Consider the following 18,903-nt stretch of genomic DNA (forward strand, 5'->3'; position numbering starts at 1 on the left):
TACCAACGAGTGCTTTCTCGGAAGTTGTTCTAAAAACAAGAGTTAAGAAATAGGTTTCCAGACTGAGTCACAGAACACTGACACTCAAACACTGCGGGGGGGGGGGGGGGGGGGGGGGGGGGGGGGGGGGGGGGAGAGGAGGAGAAGAAAAACATGCAAATATAGGCATGATGGGAATTTTTAAACGTGTCTTTTTTAATGTTTGACAAATCCATTAAAATTAAATGAACTCAACAGAATTAACAAGTAGAATAAATGTAGTAAATCATGCCTGACATATAGGAAACATTTTCTGGTTTTAATGGTTAATTGACTCTAAAAGCTTATTCTTTATGAAAGCTAATAAACACAGTGAAGATAAAGGTTTTCAAGAAAGCACAAAAAGCTGGAAAGGAGAATGGGGATAAAATATTTTTTTACGAGTTCTTTTTGGTTATGTGACATTCAAATTTAACTGGTAATTATATATGTTTTTTAAAATGCTTATTTATTTATTTTGAGAGAGAGAACGAGCATGAGTGAGGAAGGGGCAGAGAGAGAGGGAAGATAGGATCCCAAGCAGGCTCCACACAGACCACACAGGACCTGGATTTGGTCGATTTCAGGACCAGGAGACCATGGCCTGAGCCAAAATCGTGTCAGATGCTTAACCAACAAGCCACCCAGGAGCCCCTTAATGAGTAGTTTTTAACTGCAAATTATTTATAAAAACAAATTTGAAAACCATAATGAAATGAATACAATTCCACTAAAGTACCAAAACTCACAACAGTAAAACACTTTGATTTCATTATCTTAAATTTGGATTTTGAATACTTTTATATTTTCTATGTGATTTTATCATGAATATTTAGCATGTTTCTGTATTTTTTCTCTTTTATCCTCAACTCTTTAGCCCAGTCTTATTTCAATACCATGATCCTTCCCCTTGACTTGACCTGATTGAAAACCACATATAGAAAAGAAAAGTTGAAATCTGAGTCAAAATAGTAAATTAATAAATGCCAACAGGTTTATCTTTTTTTTTTTTTTTTTTTTAAGATTTTATCCTTAAGTAATCTCTACACCCAATGTGGGGCTTGAATTTATAACCCTGAGATTCAGACTTGCATGTTCTACCAACTGAGCCTGCCAGGTGCCCACCGCCAGGTTTATCTTAAACTATGAACAAAAAAGTTATATAACAATCACAGAATTAGACGAAAGAATGGACCCTTTTTCTGTTCTCTGGCCATGGTGGAAGAAATTATCCATTAGTCAATAACACCGACTAGGAATTAGGAATTAGTGTCATAAATTTCAAGGGGATTTAGTGCCATCTACTGGAAGTCAAGTAGTAAATATAAAACAAAGACTTTTTCTAGAAATTATTTTACATAAATGTAAACAATGCCCAGTTAAGATAATCTAAAAGTACAAATATTTGTTGTTGTTTTTGTTTATTTTTGAGAGAAAGACAGAAACAGAGAGACAGAGAGTGAGCAGGGGAGGGGCAGAAAGAGACACACAGAATCTGAAGCAGGCTCCAGGTTATAAGCTGTCAGCACAGAGCTAGATGTGGGACTCAAACTCACAAACTGTGAGATCATGACCTAGGCTGAAGTCAGATGCTCAACTGAGACACCCAGGTGCCCCAAAAGTATAAATTTGAAGAAAGAAGTGAAAATCCTAAAACAAAGTATAAGTGGTGACCACTCAGTACCCAGAGCTGAGGTATTACAAAAGCATTAACCAAGAGGCACAAACTCACAAATAAAACATGGGAATTCCAGAACGTTTGAACATACATTTTATGACCAGAATTTTAAATAAAAAGTTATGCATAGGGGCACTTGGGTGGCTCAGTTGGTTGAGTGTCTGACTTCGGCTCAGGTCAAGCCCCACATCTGGCTCACTGCTGCCTGCGCAGAGCCCACAAAGCCGGCTTCAGATCCTCTGTCCCTCTCTCTCTCTGTCCCTCCCGCCCCTGCCCCCATGCTCTCTCAAAGATTTAATCTCAAAGATTAAAAAAATTATGCATAAGCATAGGCTGTCCAACAATAGTTCACATTTCCAAGCAGCCATCAAGATAAACTAATACAACTGGGAAGGAAAAAGAAACTGTTGAAAATGAGGAAGCATAAAACACAGAAGAAAATGTTGAAAATGAGGAAGCATAAAACACAGTATAATAATATACTTGTTAGATAATCTTTACTGCATCTTGTAGAAGGCTAAGACCCAGCCTACTTCCTTTGAGGGGCTCATGTTCCAGATAGGCAAAGGATAGTATGTAAATGCCAATGCCAAGGGCAGGTCCATTAAAAATGCTTGGCGGGGGGTGGGGGCACCTGGGTGGCTCAGTCGGTTGAGCCTCCGACTTCAGCCTAGGTCATGATTATCACCGTTCATGAGTTGGAGCTCCGTGTAGGGCTCTGTGCGGACAGCTCACAGCCTGGAGCCTGCTTCAGATTCTGTGTCTCCTCTGTCTGTCCCTACCTTGCTCACACTCTCTGTCTCCCTAAAATAAATAAATGTAAAAAAAAAAAAAATTTTTTTTTTTAATGCTATGGGGATTGTGGTGCTGGGCTGCCTCTTCAAGTGACTACCTCAGGGTGGCAGGGAAGACAACTGTTGTATTATAATCCCGAAATCTCTAAAAAGTTCCCAAATTGTGAGAATTAGAAAACTTTATTTGTAACTGAGTTTGACACCTAACCATTATGACGATAAAATGAATTTTGTTTTAGGGGTGCCTGGGTGGCTCAGTCAGAATCATCTGACTCCAGCTCAGGTCATGATCTCATGGTTCGTGGGTTCGAGCCCTGCATCGGGCTCTGTGCCAACAGCTCAGAGCCTGGAGCCTGCTTCAGATTCTGTGTCTCCTCTCTCTGCCCCTCCCCTGCTAGTACTCTGTCTCTCAAAAATGAATAAACATTAAAAAAAAAAAAGCCTGTAAAATTCTGCGTTCGAAAAATTAGTCACTCCACATATATTTGTGACTTTAAAAACAGGGCAATTGCTAAACAGTGCTGGTACATTACACAAAACACTACTGTAGCAGTTACAAAAGAGTAGAGATATATATTGGCATAGGAAGACCTCCAAGGTGCTGTTGAGTAAATTAGCTGCAAAATGTTCTTACAGCATATTATTTATGTAAAAAAAAAAAAGCCCAAACTATGTATCTTCCTTATTTGCAACTCTGTTACATAGATAGGCACATAGACAAAGGTCTGGAAGGATACACAGCAAAGGAATCACAGTGTAGGTTGAACAAAAGGACCCGGACTTACAGGTACTGTTAAAAGTTCTGCTTTGTCATCACTTGAACTTTTTCTAGGAAAAATGTGGCCTTTTATTACTTGGGTTAACATAAAAATCTAAGGAAGTGGTTAAGAGAAAAAAAAGGTTCCTGATTGATTTTCACGGATTGAGCAAGTATTCACCGGGTGCCAGGGACCTGACACGTGTGGTGCCGGGATGACAGCAGCAAACAAGAGAAAAGCCCTGGAGCTCAGAGCTCAGGGTCCCGTGTCAGAACCAGACTGTAACAAGTGAACACATTGTGTCAGGCAGTGGGAAGTGCTCTAAGGCAAAGGGAACGTGGCAGAGCATGTGAGGAAACTGGAACCTTCGCACATGCCGCTGGCAGCGGAAAATAGTGCAGCTGCCGTGTCATGCCTCAAAGAGCCCAACAGTGTCTGACCCAGAAATTCCATTCTTAGTGACACACCCCAGAGAACTGAAAACATGTTCACACAAAAACATACTAATGGTCATAGCATCATTATTTATAAAAGCCAGAAAGTGAAACACAAATGCTCTTCAGCTGATGAATTATAAAAATTTGGTATATTCCCAGAATATTTGACCATAAGCAGGAATGAAGTACACACAATACGAATGAACCTTGAAAACCTTGTTAAGGAAAAAAAAAAAAAAACAACAGATATAAAAGGCACTCCATAAAATGGAGCACTGTGTGATTCCATTTATATGAAATGTCCACAATAGGCACATCTTTAGAGACAGTGTATTAGTGACTTCTGGGGTGGGGGGTGAAGGTGGTCAAGTTCGAGTTTATAGTATAGCCACTTAGAGAGACAGGATTTGTTCCATTCAGTTAGTTTCAAAACTCCTGAGAAAGGAATCAACAGACCTGTTTAATGTCAGGTGCTGAAAAGTGACTGTTAATTGGGTGTGGGGTCTCTTTTTGGAGTGATGAGTAAAAAGGCAGAGAGGGAAGGGGGTTGCTATTTTGGATGGGGTGGTCAGGAATGACCTTATTTGGGGCAGAGTCCTAAAGAAGCTACAAATACAAATTGGGGTAAAGATGGGGGAGCAGAGAGGAACATTTCAGGAGGAAGAGCAGGTGCAGACTCTTGAGGTAGACTCACACTTGTACTCAAGGAACAGCAAGGTTAACAGCATGGCCAAGGGCAATAGCAAGGGGGTGAGGCTGTGGGAAGCTAGGGTTCAGACTGTATAGGCTTGTACACTACAGTAAGGACTGGACTTTACTCTAAATGATAGAAAGCCACTGGAGCCGGGAGCAATGTGACCTGATGCACTTTTTAAAAGGTTCATTTTTTGCTGCTGGGTGGAGAATAAAAATAAGCTAAGGTGGTAGCAGAAGGCAGGCCTGTTAGGAGTCTATTGTAGCAGTCCAAGCAAGAGAGACGGCTTACGTTGGTACAAGTAGTAAGTCGTCAGATTCAATGCCTATCAAATCATTGTGATGTATACTTACATTTCTTAACATTTTATGTCAGTGATACCTCAGTAAATCAGGGGGGAAAAAACGTGGCTGGATTCAAAATATATACTGAGATTAGAGCCAAAAAGTTTGCTAATGAACCAGATGTAGGGCACGGGAAAAAGAGGAGTCAAAGATGACGCTAAGGATTTTGGTCTGAGCAAATGGAATGTCTGAGTGAATGGACAGGCCATTTCCTGACATGGGGAAGCCTCAGAGAAGGCTGGGCAGGGAAATGAGAATTCAGTTAACCTTAACCTTGAGGTATCTAATAATCTAGGTGCACATACAAGCCTATAATTCAGTAAAATGGCCAGGCTGGAAGTAAAAATTTGAGAGCCATGGCGGAAGGCATTTGAAGCCATATTGAAGACTCCCTAAGGGAGAGAATGGAGTCCCGGAGCAGAGTCCAGGAATCGAGTCCCAGAGAATTCCAATATTTAGATACTTAGAAATAGAAGATGTGGCACAATTTATGTTTCAGAGAGGTAGCACCCTGTCACAGGAAGACAAAGATGCTCCTTATTTCTTATTCTTACAGAATCAGATGATCTGATGGATAAAAGTTCCTTCAAACCAGGGCGTCCCTTAGGATCACAGGCGTCTTCTCTCTGGATGTTCAAAGATGTCCTCCTTTTCCATTTCTTGGTGTTAGCTTATGGAGAACACCCCTATTGACCTACTGGGTATTCTCACATTCTTTTTTTTTTTTTAATTAAAAAAAAAGGTTTATTTATTTTTGAGAGTGCACATGTGAGTGGGGTAGGGGCAGAGAGAGGGAGACCAAGGATCTGAAGCAGGCTCTGTGCTGACAGCAGGCAGCCCAATGTGGGGCTTGAACTCACAAACTGCAAGATCATGACTTGAGCCGAGTTCAAATATTTAACCAACTGAACCACCCATGTGCCCCTCACATACTTTACAAAGAGTGCTGCTTTGAGGATCTCAAGTCAAATCCCTATTAACACCACACTAACATGAGAATCCAAAAACTTGTAATTTAGTTTTGGGTATATTATTTTATCTCAGAAGTTTTAGCTTCCTTATTAAAACCACAATTGGGTTTTCCTTCCTTAAGTGTGTACAAACGTGGTCAGAAACCTTCTTAATCATGGATAATTCAGAGATACATGGCTTTTTGGTAAGTAGGGGTACGATAGTAATTCTTTAGCTCAGTTGGCAAAAATTCCAAGCAAAATAATCTAACCACCTGGGACAGTGACACTTGTGCAATGGGTACTAAAAGTTGTGCAACTACTGTAACACATCCAATATTTAAGCACTGAAGGCATTATGTAGTAGAAGTGCCAATACTTTCTGCTTTTATAGTCTGAATACATGGTCTGAAAGCCTCAGCTTTCTCATCTGGGAAATACAGATAATGGTACCTGCTCTATCTTATAAGGATTATATAAACAAAGGTGCTTTCTACACTGTATTATGCAATGTAGTCATAATACATTTTTTAAAAAAAAATTTTTAATGTTTAATTTTTGAAAAAGAGCACAAATAGGGGAGGGGGAGAGAGAGAGAAGGAGATACAGAATCTGAAGCAGGCTCCAGGCTCTGAGCTGTCAGCATAGAGCCCGACACGAGGCTTCAACCCACAAACCATGCAATCGTGACCTGAGCTGAGTTCAGTTGGCTTAACCAACTGAGCCACCCAGGTGCCCCCTTTTACTATTTTTAAAAATTCTCAATAAACATTATTTTAATTCTATAATCACTATCATATGTAAATGAATGATTTTACATGTTACTCATATGATTTTACAAGACTTTTTAGCTGGATTTTTAAATCCTTATTGCATCTGAAATTTGACCACCAACTGTAGTTCTACTGAGCTGACTCTTAATTTCAGCTCAGGTCATGATGTCACAGTTCGTGAGTTCAAGCCTCATGTCAGGCTCTGTGCTGACAGTGTGGAGCCTGCTTGGGATTCTCTCTCCCTCTCTTGCTTGTGCTCTTTGTCTCTCTCTCAAAATAAATAAACTTAGAAAAAATAGTAAAAGATTAAAAAAAAAATGCCCATATCAGTGGGGACTATTAAATTATAGTGCATCCTATAATGAACTAGATCTCCTGCCCTTAATGAGAAGAGGTGGTATTATATTCCTGATAAGAAACTATATTAAGATGTACTAGCAAGTAAAAAAAGGCAAGATGCAAAAGTGTGTAGAGTTTGCTTACATTTGAATAAGATATATACACATATGTTTGTGTATATACAGACTATCTCTGAGAGGATACACAATTAGCTCATCACTATATACCCTTTGTTCTATCTGAATTGTGTTCCATGTGTTTGTATTTATTCAAAATAAAGTAAAATAAAATCTAACCACAGAGCCTCAAATATCAGCAAGATATGAAACAGAATGAGGAGTGGCTGTTAGCTCCAATATAAAAACAGCTTCCTTCAGATAAGAAAAAGAAAGGCTTGCCAAAAGACAAGTGGATCCAGGTTTTGGAATTAGCATTCCACCAAAAAATATATATGGCCACACATTTTTTAAATGTTCATCCTTAGAAACTGAGCAAATTAAACCAATTATTTTACTCACCAGATTGGAAATTAAAAAAAAATTACACCCAATATTGGTACACATATATGAAATGGGAATGCTCATATTTTACTGGTGAGAGCATTTTACACATTTATCAAAAGTCTTAAAACATATGCACACACCCCCCACACACACCCGTATCTCATTCAGCAGAGCCACGTCTCAGAAATGAACCTGAGGAAACAATGTAACAAGCACAAAAAGATATATGTGACAGGGATACTACTCAGTTTTAATTAAAACAGCAGATCATGGGAGGGAAGCCAACGTTTGCTAATAAAAGGTTAATAAATTATGGTAAAACCAAGTAGCTACTAAAAGTTTCTAAAGAACATCTAAGAATATTAAAAAAAATGTTCACAGTACATGTGAGAAAAAAGATTAGCAAAGAGAAGAGTATATGAATTCTAATATCATAGGTGGTATCAATAAATACACACCAGAGAGGCTAGAAAGACATACACCAGAATACTGATGGTTTCTGGGGGTAGATTAGAGGCGGTTTTTGTTTAGTTTCTGGTTTCTTACAAATTCTTTTTTTTTTTTTTTTTTTTTTATGTTTTATTTATTTCTAGGAGAGAGAGAGACAGCGTGAGCAGGGGGAGGGTCAGAGAGAGAGGGAGTCACAGACTGAAACAGGCTCCAGGCTCCGAGCTGGCTGTCAGCACAGAGCCCGACGCGGGGCTCGAACCCACGAACCGCGAGATCATGACCCAAGCGAAAGTCGGACGCTTAATCGACTAAGCCACCCAGGCGCCCCATTACAAATTCTTATATAATAAGCACGAACTGCCTTTGAAAAGGAGAAAAAATAAGTGAGGGAAATGAAAATTGGAGGCAAGATAATAAATGGGGTAAATAGCAGTTGAGGAAAAAAATCATAGAAGATAGAAAAAATCTATTTATTTGTAAATTACTAATGAAATCTAAGTCTATGTAGGAAAAAAATGTGTAGGGAGATAATTTTATTTAGTAATAAAAATGTTTATCAAATACAAAAGGGTAGAAATATTGCTTTATTTGACAAACTTACATCCAAATTACTTTTACGTTGTTTTAAAAAGTCCTAACAGGTATCCAAGAAGAAAACATATACGGCGCCCACGACAATAAGAACAAAGACTTGGGGTTGCCGATTGCCCCAACTGACATTTCCTAAAAGAAAAAAGTATTAACCTTCCTTTTTTTGAGTCAGGGTAAGTGAAATGCACATATCATAAATAACATAGTCTTACTTTTATAAGGAGGAAGGACTATGATCCTGCTTTTTATGAATATTAAATATGAAATACAAAATCCACTCTTCTGAGCAAGATGAAGAAAAAACATCATTCTTTAACATTTTAGTTCTCATGCAATGAAATCCAAAGGTCTGTTGAATCCGCCTTTTCGATTCATATACTGCCTATGATGAGAAGAGAAAACTCATTGTTTATTAAAAAAAAATTCTGGACTCCTCTAATAAAAAATAATAATATAAATCATCTACAAAATGGCAAAATCTAGGATAAAAAGTATTCATAGTTATTTAATTCAAATTAAGGATATTATTTCACTTTCAAAATAATCTAAAGCCTTTCAGGTTTCTTTAAAATCAAAATATAAGTATGGAAAAATACTTTCAAATTATTTGGAAAGATTCTACAGACTTAAAAAATCTGTATTTGTAGGTAACACTAAGCCCCTGGTTTTAGGAAATGAAGGAGCTCAAAAATAGGTACCCATCAAGTAAATCCAATTGCATATTGTATTAGTTCTCCTCATAAGACTCTATTTGAAGATAATTTTACAAAGGACCATTGATGAGGATTCTGGTCATCACTTTAACTCACAGCATCCTCAGACCACATTATTCATATTCTAAATTAATCAGAACATCAGTCTTTTATCTGTGGTAAAGGCAGAGAGAAAGGCAATGTTTGATGATGTCTTAACTTTTCAATTCATTGGGAATTCAGTAAGATTTCACATATGGATTGGTGGTTTGTTCTGTGATACTAATAAAATATGTCTATACTTAACAGAAAAATATATTTACAGTTGAAATCCTTACACAATCAATCTTGGTAAATAACTCAGGATGGATCTATTTTAAATCTATAATTATAATGAAATTAAAGCCTGAAGACTTGAGATTATGCTGTTTTGAAGAACTATGTAGAGCTTTAAAACATTTAACCCAACTATCCTTCTCCATAATAGTTATTAGTTGACTTAAAAATTGGAAATTATTTTGACACATCAGAATAGAAGCAAAGAATATTAAAACAAAGGACTACATGGTAGGGGCGCCTGGGTGGCTCTGTCGGTTAAGAGTCCGACTTCGGCTCAGGTCATGTCATGGTTCATGGGTTTGAGCCCCTCGACGGGCTCTGTGCGGACAGCTAGCTCAGAGCCTGGAGCCTGTTTCAGATTCTGTGTCTCCCTCTCTCTCTGACCCTCCCCTGCTCACGCGGTCTCTCTCTCTCTCTCAGAAATAAAACATTTTTAAAAATTAAAAAAAAAAAAAAAGGACTACATGGAAACTGCTACATTTCCTACAAACATGATTCTCCCATAAATAAATTCTTTCCCAAACACATGATTTGTATCATTAGTTCAAACATAATAATGGGGGCTAAGCTTACCTGTACTTCCTCTTCTGAGACACATTTATGGCATAGGCATTTACAGAGCCATCCACCTTTTTCCCCTGGAGAAAAGCAATAAATAAACATAAAAAACGGGAAGGATATGTTAAGTGCTTCGATCAAAGAGCTGGGACCTATAGATATGCTTACATGGCAAAATCCATTTATGAATAAGGTAGCCCAGTGAGAGAATTTTCAAATCCTGATAATATTGCATGAACTCTCAAGTGTTACAACTCTGTTCACAATTTTATAGTTACACATAATGCAACATATCCAAATATTCAAGCCAACAAACATTCATGGTATATATATATTATGTGCAAGGCATGCAGAGAAATAGGGTAACAGGTCCTAATCTTTTTTTTTTTAATGTTTAATTTTATTTTTGAGAGAGAGAGAGAGAGAGAGGGAAAGCACTCGTGAGCAGGGAAGGGGCAAAGACAGAGAGGGAAACACAATCTGCAGCAGGCTCCAGGCTCTGAGCTGTCAGCAGAGTCCGACGTGGGGCTTGAACTCACAAGCTGCAAGACCATGACCTAAGCTGAAGTCGGACGCTTAACTGAGTCCTAATATTTATTTATTTTTGAAAGAGAGTGAATAAGTGGGAAAGGGTCAGAGGAAACGGGGAGGGAAGACAGAGGGAGAGGGCCAGGGAGGGAGGTGGGGGCAGGGGAAAGAGAGAGAGAGAGAGAGAGAGAGAGAGAGAGAGAGAGAGAGAGAGAATATCCCAAGAAGGCTCCACACTGTCAGCCAGAACCAGGAAATCAGGACCTGAGCAGAAATCAAGAGTCAGATGTTTAACTGACTGAACAACCCAGGTGTCCCCGATCCTAACCTTTTTGGTCAAAGAATTCTTTGAAACCAAATACCAGTTATAGATTTTCTCTAGAAAAATTCACATTCACATAAAATATAACTTATGACCTTAGCTCATAGCATTCTCAAATTACAGCTGGAACAGTCATCATTCATTGAGATCCCATTTCTTGCATAACCTTGGAATTTTGCTATTTTTTAAAAGTTTTTTAAATTTATTTTTATTTTTGAGATAGAGAAAGTGTGAGCAGGGGAGGGGCAGAGAGGGAGACAGAGAATCTCAGGCCCGCTCCATGCCATCAGCACAGAGCCCGACGTGGGGCTCAAACTCATGAACAGCAAGATCATGACCTCAGCCAAAATCAAGAGTCAGATGCTCAACTAACTGAATCACACAGGTGCCCCCAAATTTTGATTTTTAAAAAGAATCAGGGGGGGTGGGGCTGGATGGGCTCAGTTGGGTAATCATCTGACTTTGGCTCAGGTCATGATCTCACCATTCCCAAGATTCGAGCCCCATGTCAGGTTCTGTGTTGACAATTCAGAGCCTGGAGCCTGCTTTGGATTCTGTGTGTGTGTGTGTGTCTGCCCCCTCTCTCTCTGCCCCCACGCAACTCATGCTCTCTCAACAATAAACATTAAACAACTTTTTAAAAAATAAACATTAATAGGGGCGCCTGGGTGACTCAGTCGGTTACACGTCCAACTTCAGCTCAGGTCCTGATCTCATGGTTCATGGGTTCGAGTCCCATGTCAGCCTCTGTGCTGATGGCTAGCTCAGAGCCTGGAGTCTGCTTCGGATTCTGTGTGTCTCTCTCTCCCCCCTGCTCACTCTGTTTCTCTCTCTCTCTCTCAGAAATAAGTAAAACATTAAAAAAACAATAAAAAAGGTAAATAAAACATTAAAAAAATAAACATAAACAAAAAATAAAAAGGATCAGAATACAGAATAACAGATGCTACTGTTAAGTGGCACTTATATCTTGGCCTTTATTATGTGGCATCTACCATCTTTTTCTTTTTTTTTTTTTTTTTTACAAATAGTTTATTGTCAAATTAGTTTCTACATAACACTCAGTGCTCATCCCCAAAGTGCCCTCCTCCATGCCCATCCCCCTCTCCCCCCCACATCCATCAGTCCTCAGTAAAAATATGGAACGCTTCACGAATTTGCGTGTCATCCTTGCGCAGGGGCCATGCTAATCTTCTCTGTATCGTTCCAATTTTAGTATATGTGCTGCCGAAGCGAGCACTCTACCATCTTTTTCAATAATTCCTTTATAGGTCTTTTGATTTAGCCAAGTTAACTTACATTTGCTGTTCCTCATGCCTGAATTGCCTTCTCAACACCCATCCAAGAACTCCAACCATCTGGTTCTTATCCATCATTCAAGGCCAAATTCAAATGATTCAGCTGCCAGAAAGTGCACTCTACCCTTTCACGGAGAATGTTAGCTGTGTTCCTCTCACAATACCCTCCGTGATGCATATATACATGACGTTACTTCCCTTATGAGACTGAAAGCTTTTTGATGGAGGGATATGGATGTGGGTCACGTTTGCATTCTCACATCCTAGGCCACTGTACTGGCAAGTGCTCAGACAATGACTATTAAATATATGAACATCACTGGTTAATGCCATTTCTCACACACACATACATGCACACATAGATACATGTGACCTCCAACTCCCTCTGTCCCCATTATTGCTCATGGGAGTATACCCTTTCTGTGTAGCACACTTACTAGATATCTGGGTTAGGGTTAAAAAAAACCAAACAAACAGGATTCTTATCCATTAGCCAAAAGGCCCACAGAGGTAAGATACATATTTGAAGTGGAGCTAAAAATGAATATATTTGGTCTTACTTTTCTATTCCTGTTTTCACTATATTGTGGGAGGAGAGGGGAGGGAACAAATTACTTGAGATGTATAATTTTTCCTTCCCAAGAATAGGAAATAGGCATGACTCAGAAAGACTGGTTGATGTTAACCTATTTATTAAGTTCAATTCCTAAAGGCTTACTGATTTTTTGAAAACAATTTACAGAGTTGTATATTATTAGCCTGTTTTCATTTACATGCTGAAATAGAAAATTATCCATTAAAAAACATAACCAAATTTTGAACCTTTCTAGAATGTGAAAATAGAAGAGAAAATAAGTGAACACGTTGGCATATGAAAAGGTGCCACCATAGACCAATGATGAAAGGTCACAAGGTAACACATTACTGAAAACACAAATGAGTGGACTTTATAACGGACAGCCATAAAGGCAACTGCATACAAACTAAATTAACATCCTTGTAGATGTCCTTAAAAGAACAACTGATGTCATCTGTCCTCATGGTACTCCTTAATTTTTATGGCATCTATGAATTCTTACCTATTTCTCCTTTAAAAAGAATTTTTTCTATGCTTATTTTTGAGAGAAAGAGAGAGACAGAGTGCAAGCAGAGGGGCAGAGAGAGAAGGAGATACAGAATCCAAAGCAGGATCCAGGTTCTGAGCTGTCAGCACAGAGCCCAGTGTGGGGCTCGGACCCATGAACAGTGAGATCATGACCTGAGTCGAAGTTGGACGCTTAACTGACTGAGCCACCCAAATGCTCCACCTATTTTCTCCTTTATAAATAAACATCTTCAGCACAGACTACACTTTTTTTTTTTTTTAAGTTTATTTATTTATTTTGAGAGAGAGCATGGAGGAGGGACAGAGAAAGAGGAGAGAGAGAATCCCACGCAGGTTCCATGATGTCAGTGCAGAACCCGACTCAGGTTCACCAATTGTGAGCTCATGACCTGAGCCGAAATCCAGAGTCAGACACTTAACCGACTGAGCCACCCAGGCAGCCCTCTCCCTGTTTATTCTTACTAGCTCCCTCTCTCTCTATCCCTTCTCTCCTTTCCATATCCTCTCTCCATTTCCCCTCTCCCTCCCTATAATCCCTCTCTTCATCTTCTTCTCTTTCCTCTCTCACTTCCTTATTCTCTCCAGTATTATCATCAGGCTAGATAGCATTCACTCTCTATCTTCCTCTCTTCCGAGGTAGGAGATATGCATGCAGCTACCCAATGGCATCTTTCTCTACAGCTGAATTTAATTCTTAATAGCACTTCCCCTTCCTAGGACCCTTCTTGGCTAACCCTATCCCCCAGGCTTTCAGCCTGTCCCTTCAGAATCATCATGGACTACTCACTACCACTCCCACTACTCCCACCACCTACTCTTCTGGCTCCTGACTGGGCCTCAATATTCTGGCCTCAGTTCCCGCCTCCATCATCTTTCACTTGCAAGACCAGCGTTCTCCCTGCCGCCAGTCTAACCCAGCTGCCTCTCGTTTGTCCTCCGTGTTGTTTTGGCTCATCTTTCTTTTCTCCCCCCACCCCCGCCCCCCCCTTTTTTTCAAAGTAGGCTTCACACCCAGCTCAGAGCCCAACGCAGGTCTTCAGCTCATGACTCTGAGATTAAGAGTTGGATGCTTATAACCGACTGAGCCACCCAGGTGCCCCTCTTGGCTCATCTTTCTAACCACACATATAGAGACGCCTGGGTGGCTCAGTTGGTTGATGTCCGACTTTGGCTCAGGTCATCTCACCGTTTATGGGTCTGAGCCCCGCGTTGGGCTTATGCTGACAGCTCAGAGCCTGGAACCTGCTTCAGATTCTGTCTCCCTTTCTCTCTGGCCCTCCCCAGCTCATGCTCTGTCTCTCTCTCTCAAAAATAAATATTTTTAAAAAATAATAAAAAAAAAAATAAACACACATATAATCCCGCCTAAAAATCATTGCTTCCTCTCCTCAACACCTAAAGAATCAACTCTAAATTCCTTAGCATGGCTAAGAGTATCAAAAGCCTTCCACAATTTGCTTCCTATCCCTCATTTTTAAAGGTATTTTTTAATGTTTATTTTTAAGATCGAGAGAGTGAGCAAGCAAACAAGCAAGGGAGGGGCAGAGAGAAGAAGACAGAGGATTCTAAATGGGCTCTATGCTGACTGACAGCAGAAAGCTCTATGTGTGGTTTGAATGCACACACTGTGAGATCATGACCGGAACTGAAGTCAGACACTTAATCAACTAAACCACCCAGGTGCCCCCCAATCCCTCTTTCTAGCTTCATTCATAGCCACTAGCCACTATCCCATTAGCATCCTTTTACCAGTCACTGAATCTGAAATGGCAGTTCACTGCTTCCTTCTTTGTGCCCTCAATGCCCTTCACACAGATATTTAATGTCTTCTAAAGAAAAGACTCATATCAATGGAAGACATTACAAGTGACAGCATAAGAATATAGGAAAATGTGATGATCATAATGGATTAATTCATATCAGAATGTTTAACTGGCTGCATGTTTTACTTACTTTTGTGGAGTCAAAAGAGGCAAATCCCATTAACTTCATCATTTCGATTTCTTCCTCTGTTTTGCCCTCTAAGTCCTCCTCTGTAAAAATAACAGAAAAATATTTTTTTAAACTCTATCATCTTCTATACAGGTATCCCGCCTTCCCGCTTGTGGTACACCACTTCGCTTTTACGAAAGACCTACATTAGTACTTATTTTTGCTAGCCATAAGACATCTGAAGAGGATTTCTACTTTTAAGAAGAAAGCAATTACTGTACTAATGTAGGTCTTAAAAGCAAAGGGACATATCACAAACTTTCAGAAGGTAAGGGGTACTCTTTGCTTTATGCCATTTTGACTTAGGAGCAACAGGTTAATAGTCATTCCACCTCAGCAGCAGAAAACACACAAAACAATTAGCTAAAGATTTGGGTCTAATGGAAAAAAATTCCTCCTCAGTTTGGACACAATATAACTTAAGATGCTAGGAAGGAATATGCTCTCCATCCTCCACCAGAGAGGCTGCTTAAAAGGACATGCTTAGAGTCTTTAGGCAGGACCATTTTTAATATCAGAGATGACACTAGATTTAAAGGTACTTCCAAAACAGAATATTCTCATGTCTTAACTGTCCTTCCTATCTCAGGAGTACCACTGATAACTACGAACTCACTAAGGTACAAATGATAACAAAAGCTCAAAACCATATGCAATGTACAGTATAAAAATTAATATTAAAATGTGCCCAAATTATACTTTTATAATTTTATGACTAAAGTTCTCTAAACAAGGCTGTACTTTTCCTACAGTTAATCTAGTAACATTACCAGTAATCTGACGTTCTTTGCTCTTTGTTTCTTTTGTTTCTTTCTTTTCCTCATCTCTTCTTTCTTTCAGTCGAGAAGGGGAAGGAGATGTGGATCTATGCCGTCTTGGGGATCTAATATTGAATAAGTAAAGGCGTCAGAAGCAGAGATATACCTGGTGACTTGTGTTGATTGGCAATGATATATACACGAGCTCCTAAAAGGTAAAGGCTGAACAAAAGTCAGGCTCCAGAGAATGAGGAGTCCATTCCCCATAGCAGAATAAGGAAGAAGGTTCTGCCTAGGCCCTGTGATTGTTAACCAAACCCCAAAAATATAGTTTACTGCTTTAATCATCAGTGAGGGCTGAACAAAATTTTTTAAGGCAGAAAAATGTAACTAAGTTTCTAACAATTACAAACACACAAAAAGTTGACTGAAACAGCAACTGACACTAAGAATCAAGAGTCAATTTCCAAGGTTTTTTGAAGATCTCACATTCCTAGTTATATACTTAAATAAACTCTTAACACCCAAAAACCAGTAAAACAAAACAGGGGCCCCTGGCTGGCCCAGTCAGTGGAGGATGTGACTCTTTACCTCAGGGTTATGAGGTCAAACCTCAGTTGGGTGTACAGATTACTTAAAAAAAATTAAGAAAGAAAACCCCCAAAATACAATATACACATTTCGTCATTACTCCTGCCAAGCCTGATGCTAGTGTCTTTCATGTACTATTTCTCATTTATGCCTTAAAAAAAAATTTTTTTTAACGTTTATTTCTGAGAGAGAGAGAGAGAGAGAGAGAGACAGACAGACAGACAGCGTGAGCAGGGGAGGGTCAGAGAGAGAGGGAGACACAGAATCGGAAGCAGGCTCCAGGCTCTGAGCTAGCTGTCAGCACAGAGCCCGACATGGGGCTGGTACCCACGAACCGTGAGATCATGACCTGAGCCGAAGTTGGACGTTAAACCGACTGAGCAACCCAGGCGCCCCTCTCATAAACTCCTTAATGCAACTCTAGGTCAGGGTGTTATTAACCCAATTTTACCAATGGAAATGTTGGGTTTAAAATAAGTGGGCTTAGGGGCACCTGGGTGGCTTAGTCGGTTAAGCGTCCGACTTTCGCTTGGGTCATGATCTCGCGGTTCGTGGGTTCGAGCCCCGCGTCGGGCTCTGTGCTGACTGCCAGCTCAGAGCCTGGAGCCTGTTTCAGAGTCTGTGACTCCCTCTCTCTCTGACCCTCCCCTGCTCACGCTGTCTCTCTCTCTCCTAGAAATAAATAAAAATTAAAAAAATAAAATAAGTGGGCTTAAGTTCCTCTCATTTCATGAAACTGTAAATCCCTTATTAGTGATAAAAACAAAATTGAGGGCAGCGACTAGTTTCTTTGGGACTTGTGGTAAAACTTCTGGTTATTTTCTGCATTCACCTGGAGCGTCTTCTGTGCGGGGATCGAGATCGACTCCTTCGACGATCTCTCTCCCGGGACCGGGACCGTTCTCGGCGCCTGCGTTCTCTCTCACGAGATGTGGACCGGGACCGCCTGCGCTCTAATACAAACCACACAAAGTCTTTTTGCAGAGTCAAAATATTACTTCATATACCTAGAGTTGTGCTGTCCAACAGAAATATAATGCCGGCTATTTCTAACTAATAATAATAATAATGATAATAAAAACCAGGTAGAATTAATTTTAACATTGTTATTTTACCGAATATATCCCAATATGATCATTTCGACATGTACTCAATATTAAAAACTGAGGTATTATATTTATTTTTGTATTAAATAGGAAATTGGGAGTGTATTCTACACTTCAAAGCACTTCTTAATTCGGATCGCGCACATTTTAAGTGCTCAAATACGTGGTTGGAGGCCTCATTAACTTTTTAAAAAATCAAGTCTTGACTAGTTGAAGGTGATAAAACTAACCAGAAAGGGGAGAATTCAAGGGTTTAAGTTAGATCTACGGATCGAAGTCCTGGGTTTTTACATCCCACTGCGTCATTTATGGGTGTGGGCGCCAGAAGATATTAGGAGGTGAGCTCCTTGGCCACAAAATCCTAAATATCGATTTTCCTATTATATAAACTGGTAAGGAAACTAACATTAAGCATGCAAGAACCAGGCATTATCACATGCTGAGTGGTATGGAATATGACATTAATTCTCAAGTCAGGTTTTAAAGATGGGTAGTATTACCCCCAATGTCCAATTACGGGAATTCGGACACAGGTTGGATGACTTGCACGAAGCCACCCAGAAATTAAGGGAATCGTGATCTGATTCAAATCCCTCAGTCACAAATGTCACAAGTTATTGTAGGAGACTGGCAAGGTGTCCACGAAACTCTAACTTAGAGGGTGGGGGAGGAACTGCATTCAAACCGGAGGGCTGAAGAGTATAAGGTTCAGGTCTTCGTTTTCCTATCCACCCTCACTCTTCTCAGGAGCAAAGGGCCCATCTCTCCGCTGCGTTCGTACTTCGGGGGGCGGGGAGGAAACAGGAGAGAGGACACGTCTCCGACCAAGCCCCAGACCTGCCCAATTCCTTCTGGACTCACCCCTCCGTGGGGAGCGGCTGCGGCTGCGACCCATTGGGACTCTTCCTCCGCCTCACGCTGCCCCGGAAACGATTGCACAACAACTTCCGGGAGGGCCGGGTGCTGATCCTTCACCGCCGACTGGAAAAAGTAGAAAAGACCCTCTGGAAGGTTCCGGCTTCTAAAGAAGTCAGGCTGCACGGATTCCACGGCTCCTGAGCCAAGAGGTTGTCCCTAGGGACTTGCCAAGAGGCTCCAAACAAGCCCAGTTCTTGAGCCCCGCTTACAGGCGCTGCTCGCCACCAGAAAGTAAGGCCAGATGCCGGGAGCCATGAACTCCACAAACAATCCCCTCCTGTGACCCACCCACCGGCTTGATTCAGTGCAGCCGGATGCGGTGCGAACCCTCCAGATGGCTTCGGGATCATTACCATCTATTTAATTA

General features: G+C 40.3%; 1 protein-coding gene and 1 non-coding gene across 4 annotated transcripts; both read right to left on the reverse strand.

Moving 5' to 3' along the window:
- Positions 1–8,294: 8,294 nt before the first annotated feature.
- SNRNP27 (small nuclear ribonucleoprotein U4/U6.U5 subunit 27) lies at positions 8,295–18,599 on the reverse strand. Of its 3 annotated transcripts, XR_005529720.1 has the most exons (7): positions 18,480–18,597; positions 17,345–17,465; positions 15,934–16,046; positions 15,125–15,204; positions 9,934–9,998; positions 8,542–8,711; positions 8,295–8,461 (listed from the first exon to the last, which is right to left on the reverse strand). XR_005529720.1 is itself a non-coding variant. In XM_039239554.1 (6 exons), the coding sequence occupies exons 1-6, from the start codon at positions 18,511–18,513 to the stop codon at positions 8,353–8,355; spliced, it is 522 nt and encodes a 173-aa protein (XP_039095485.1). In that variant the 5' UTR covers positions 18,514–18,599; the 3' UTR covers positions 8,295–8,352. The 3 variants fall into 3 exon arrangements, 2 of the variants coding, with proteins under 2 accessions (XP_039095485.1, XP_039095486.1); XM_039239554.1 differs by lacking the exon at positions 8,542–8,711 and having other exon boundaries at positions 18,480–18,599; XM_039239555.1 differs by having other exon boundaries at positions 8,295–8,711.
- LOC120236682 lies at positions 11,902–12,008 on the reverse strand. Its single transcript, XR_005529739.1, has one exon. It is a non-coding gene; the product is annotated as a U6 spliceosomal RNA (small nuclear RNA).
- Positions 18,600–18,903: the final 304 nt, after the last annotated feature.

The sequence above is a fragment of the Hyaena hyaena genome, unplaced genomic scaffold (assembly GCF_003009895.1).
Source record: "Hyaena hyaena isolate Hyena2069 unplaced genomic scaffold, ASM300989v1 scaffold_158, whole genome shotgun sequence".
NCBI classification, from domain to species: domain Eukaryota; kingdom Metazoa; phylum Chordata; class Mammalia; order Carnivora; family Hyaenidae; genus Hyaena; species Hyaena hyaena.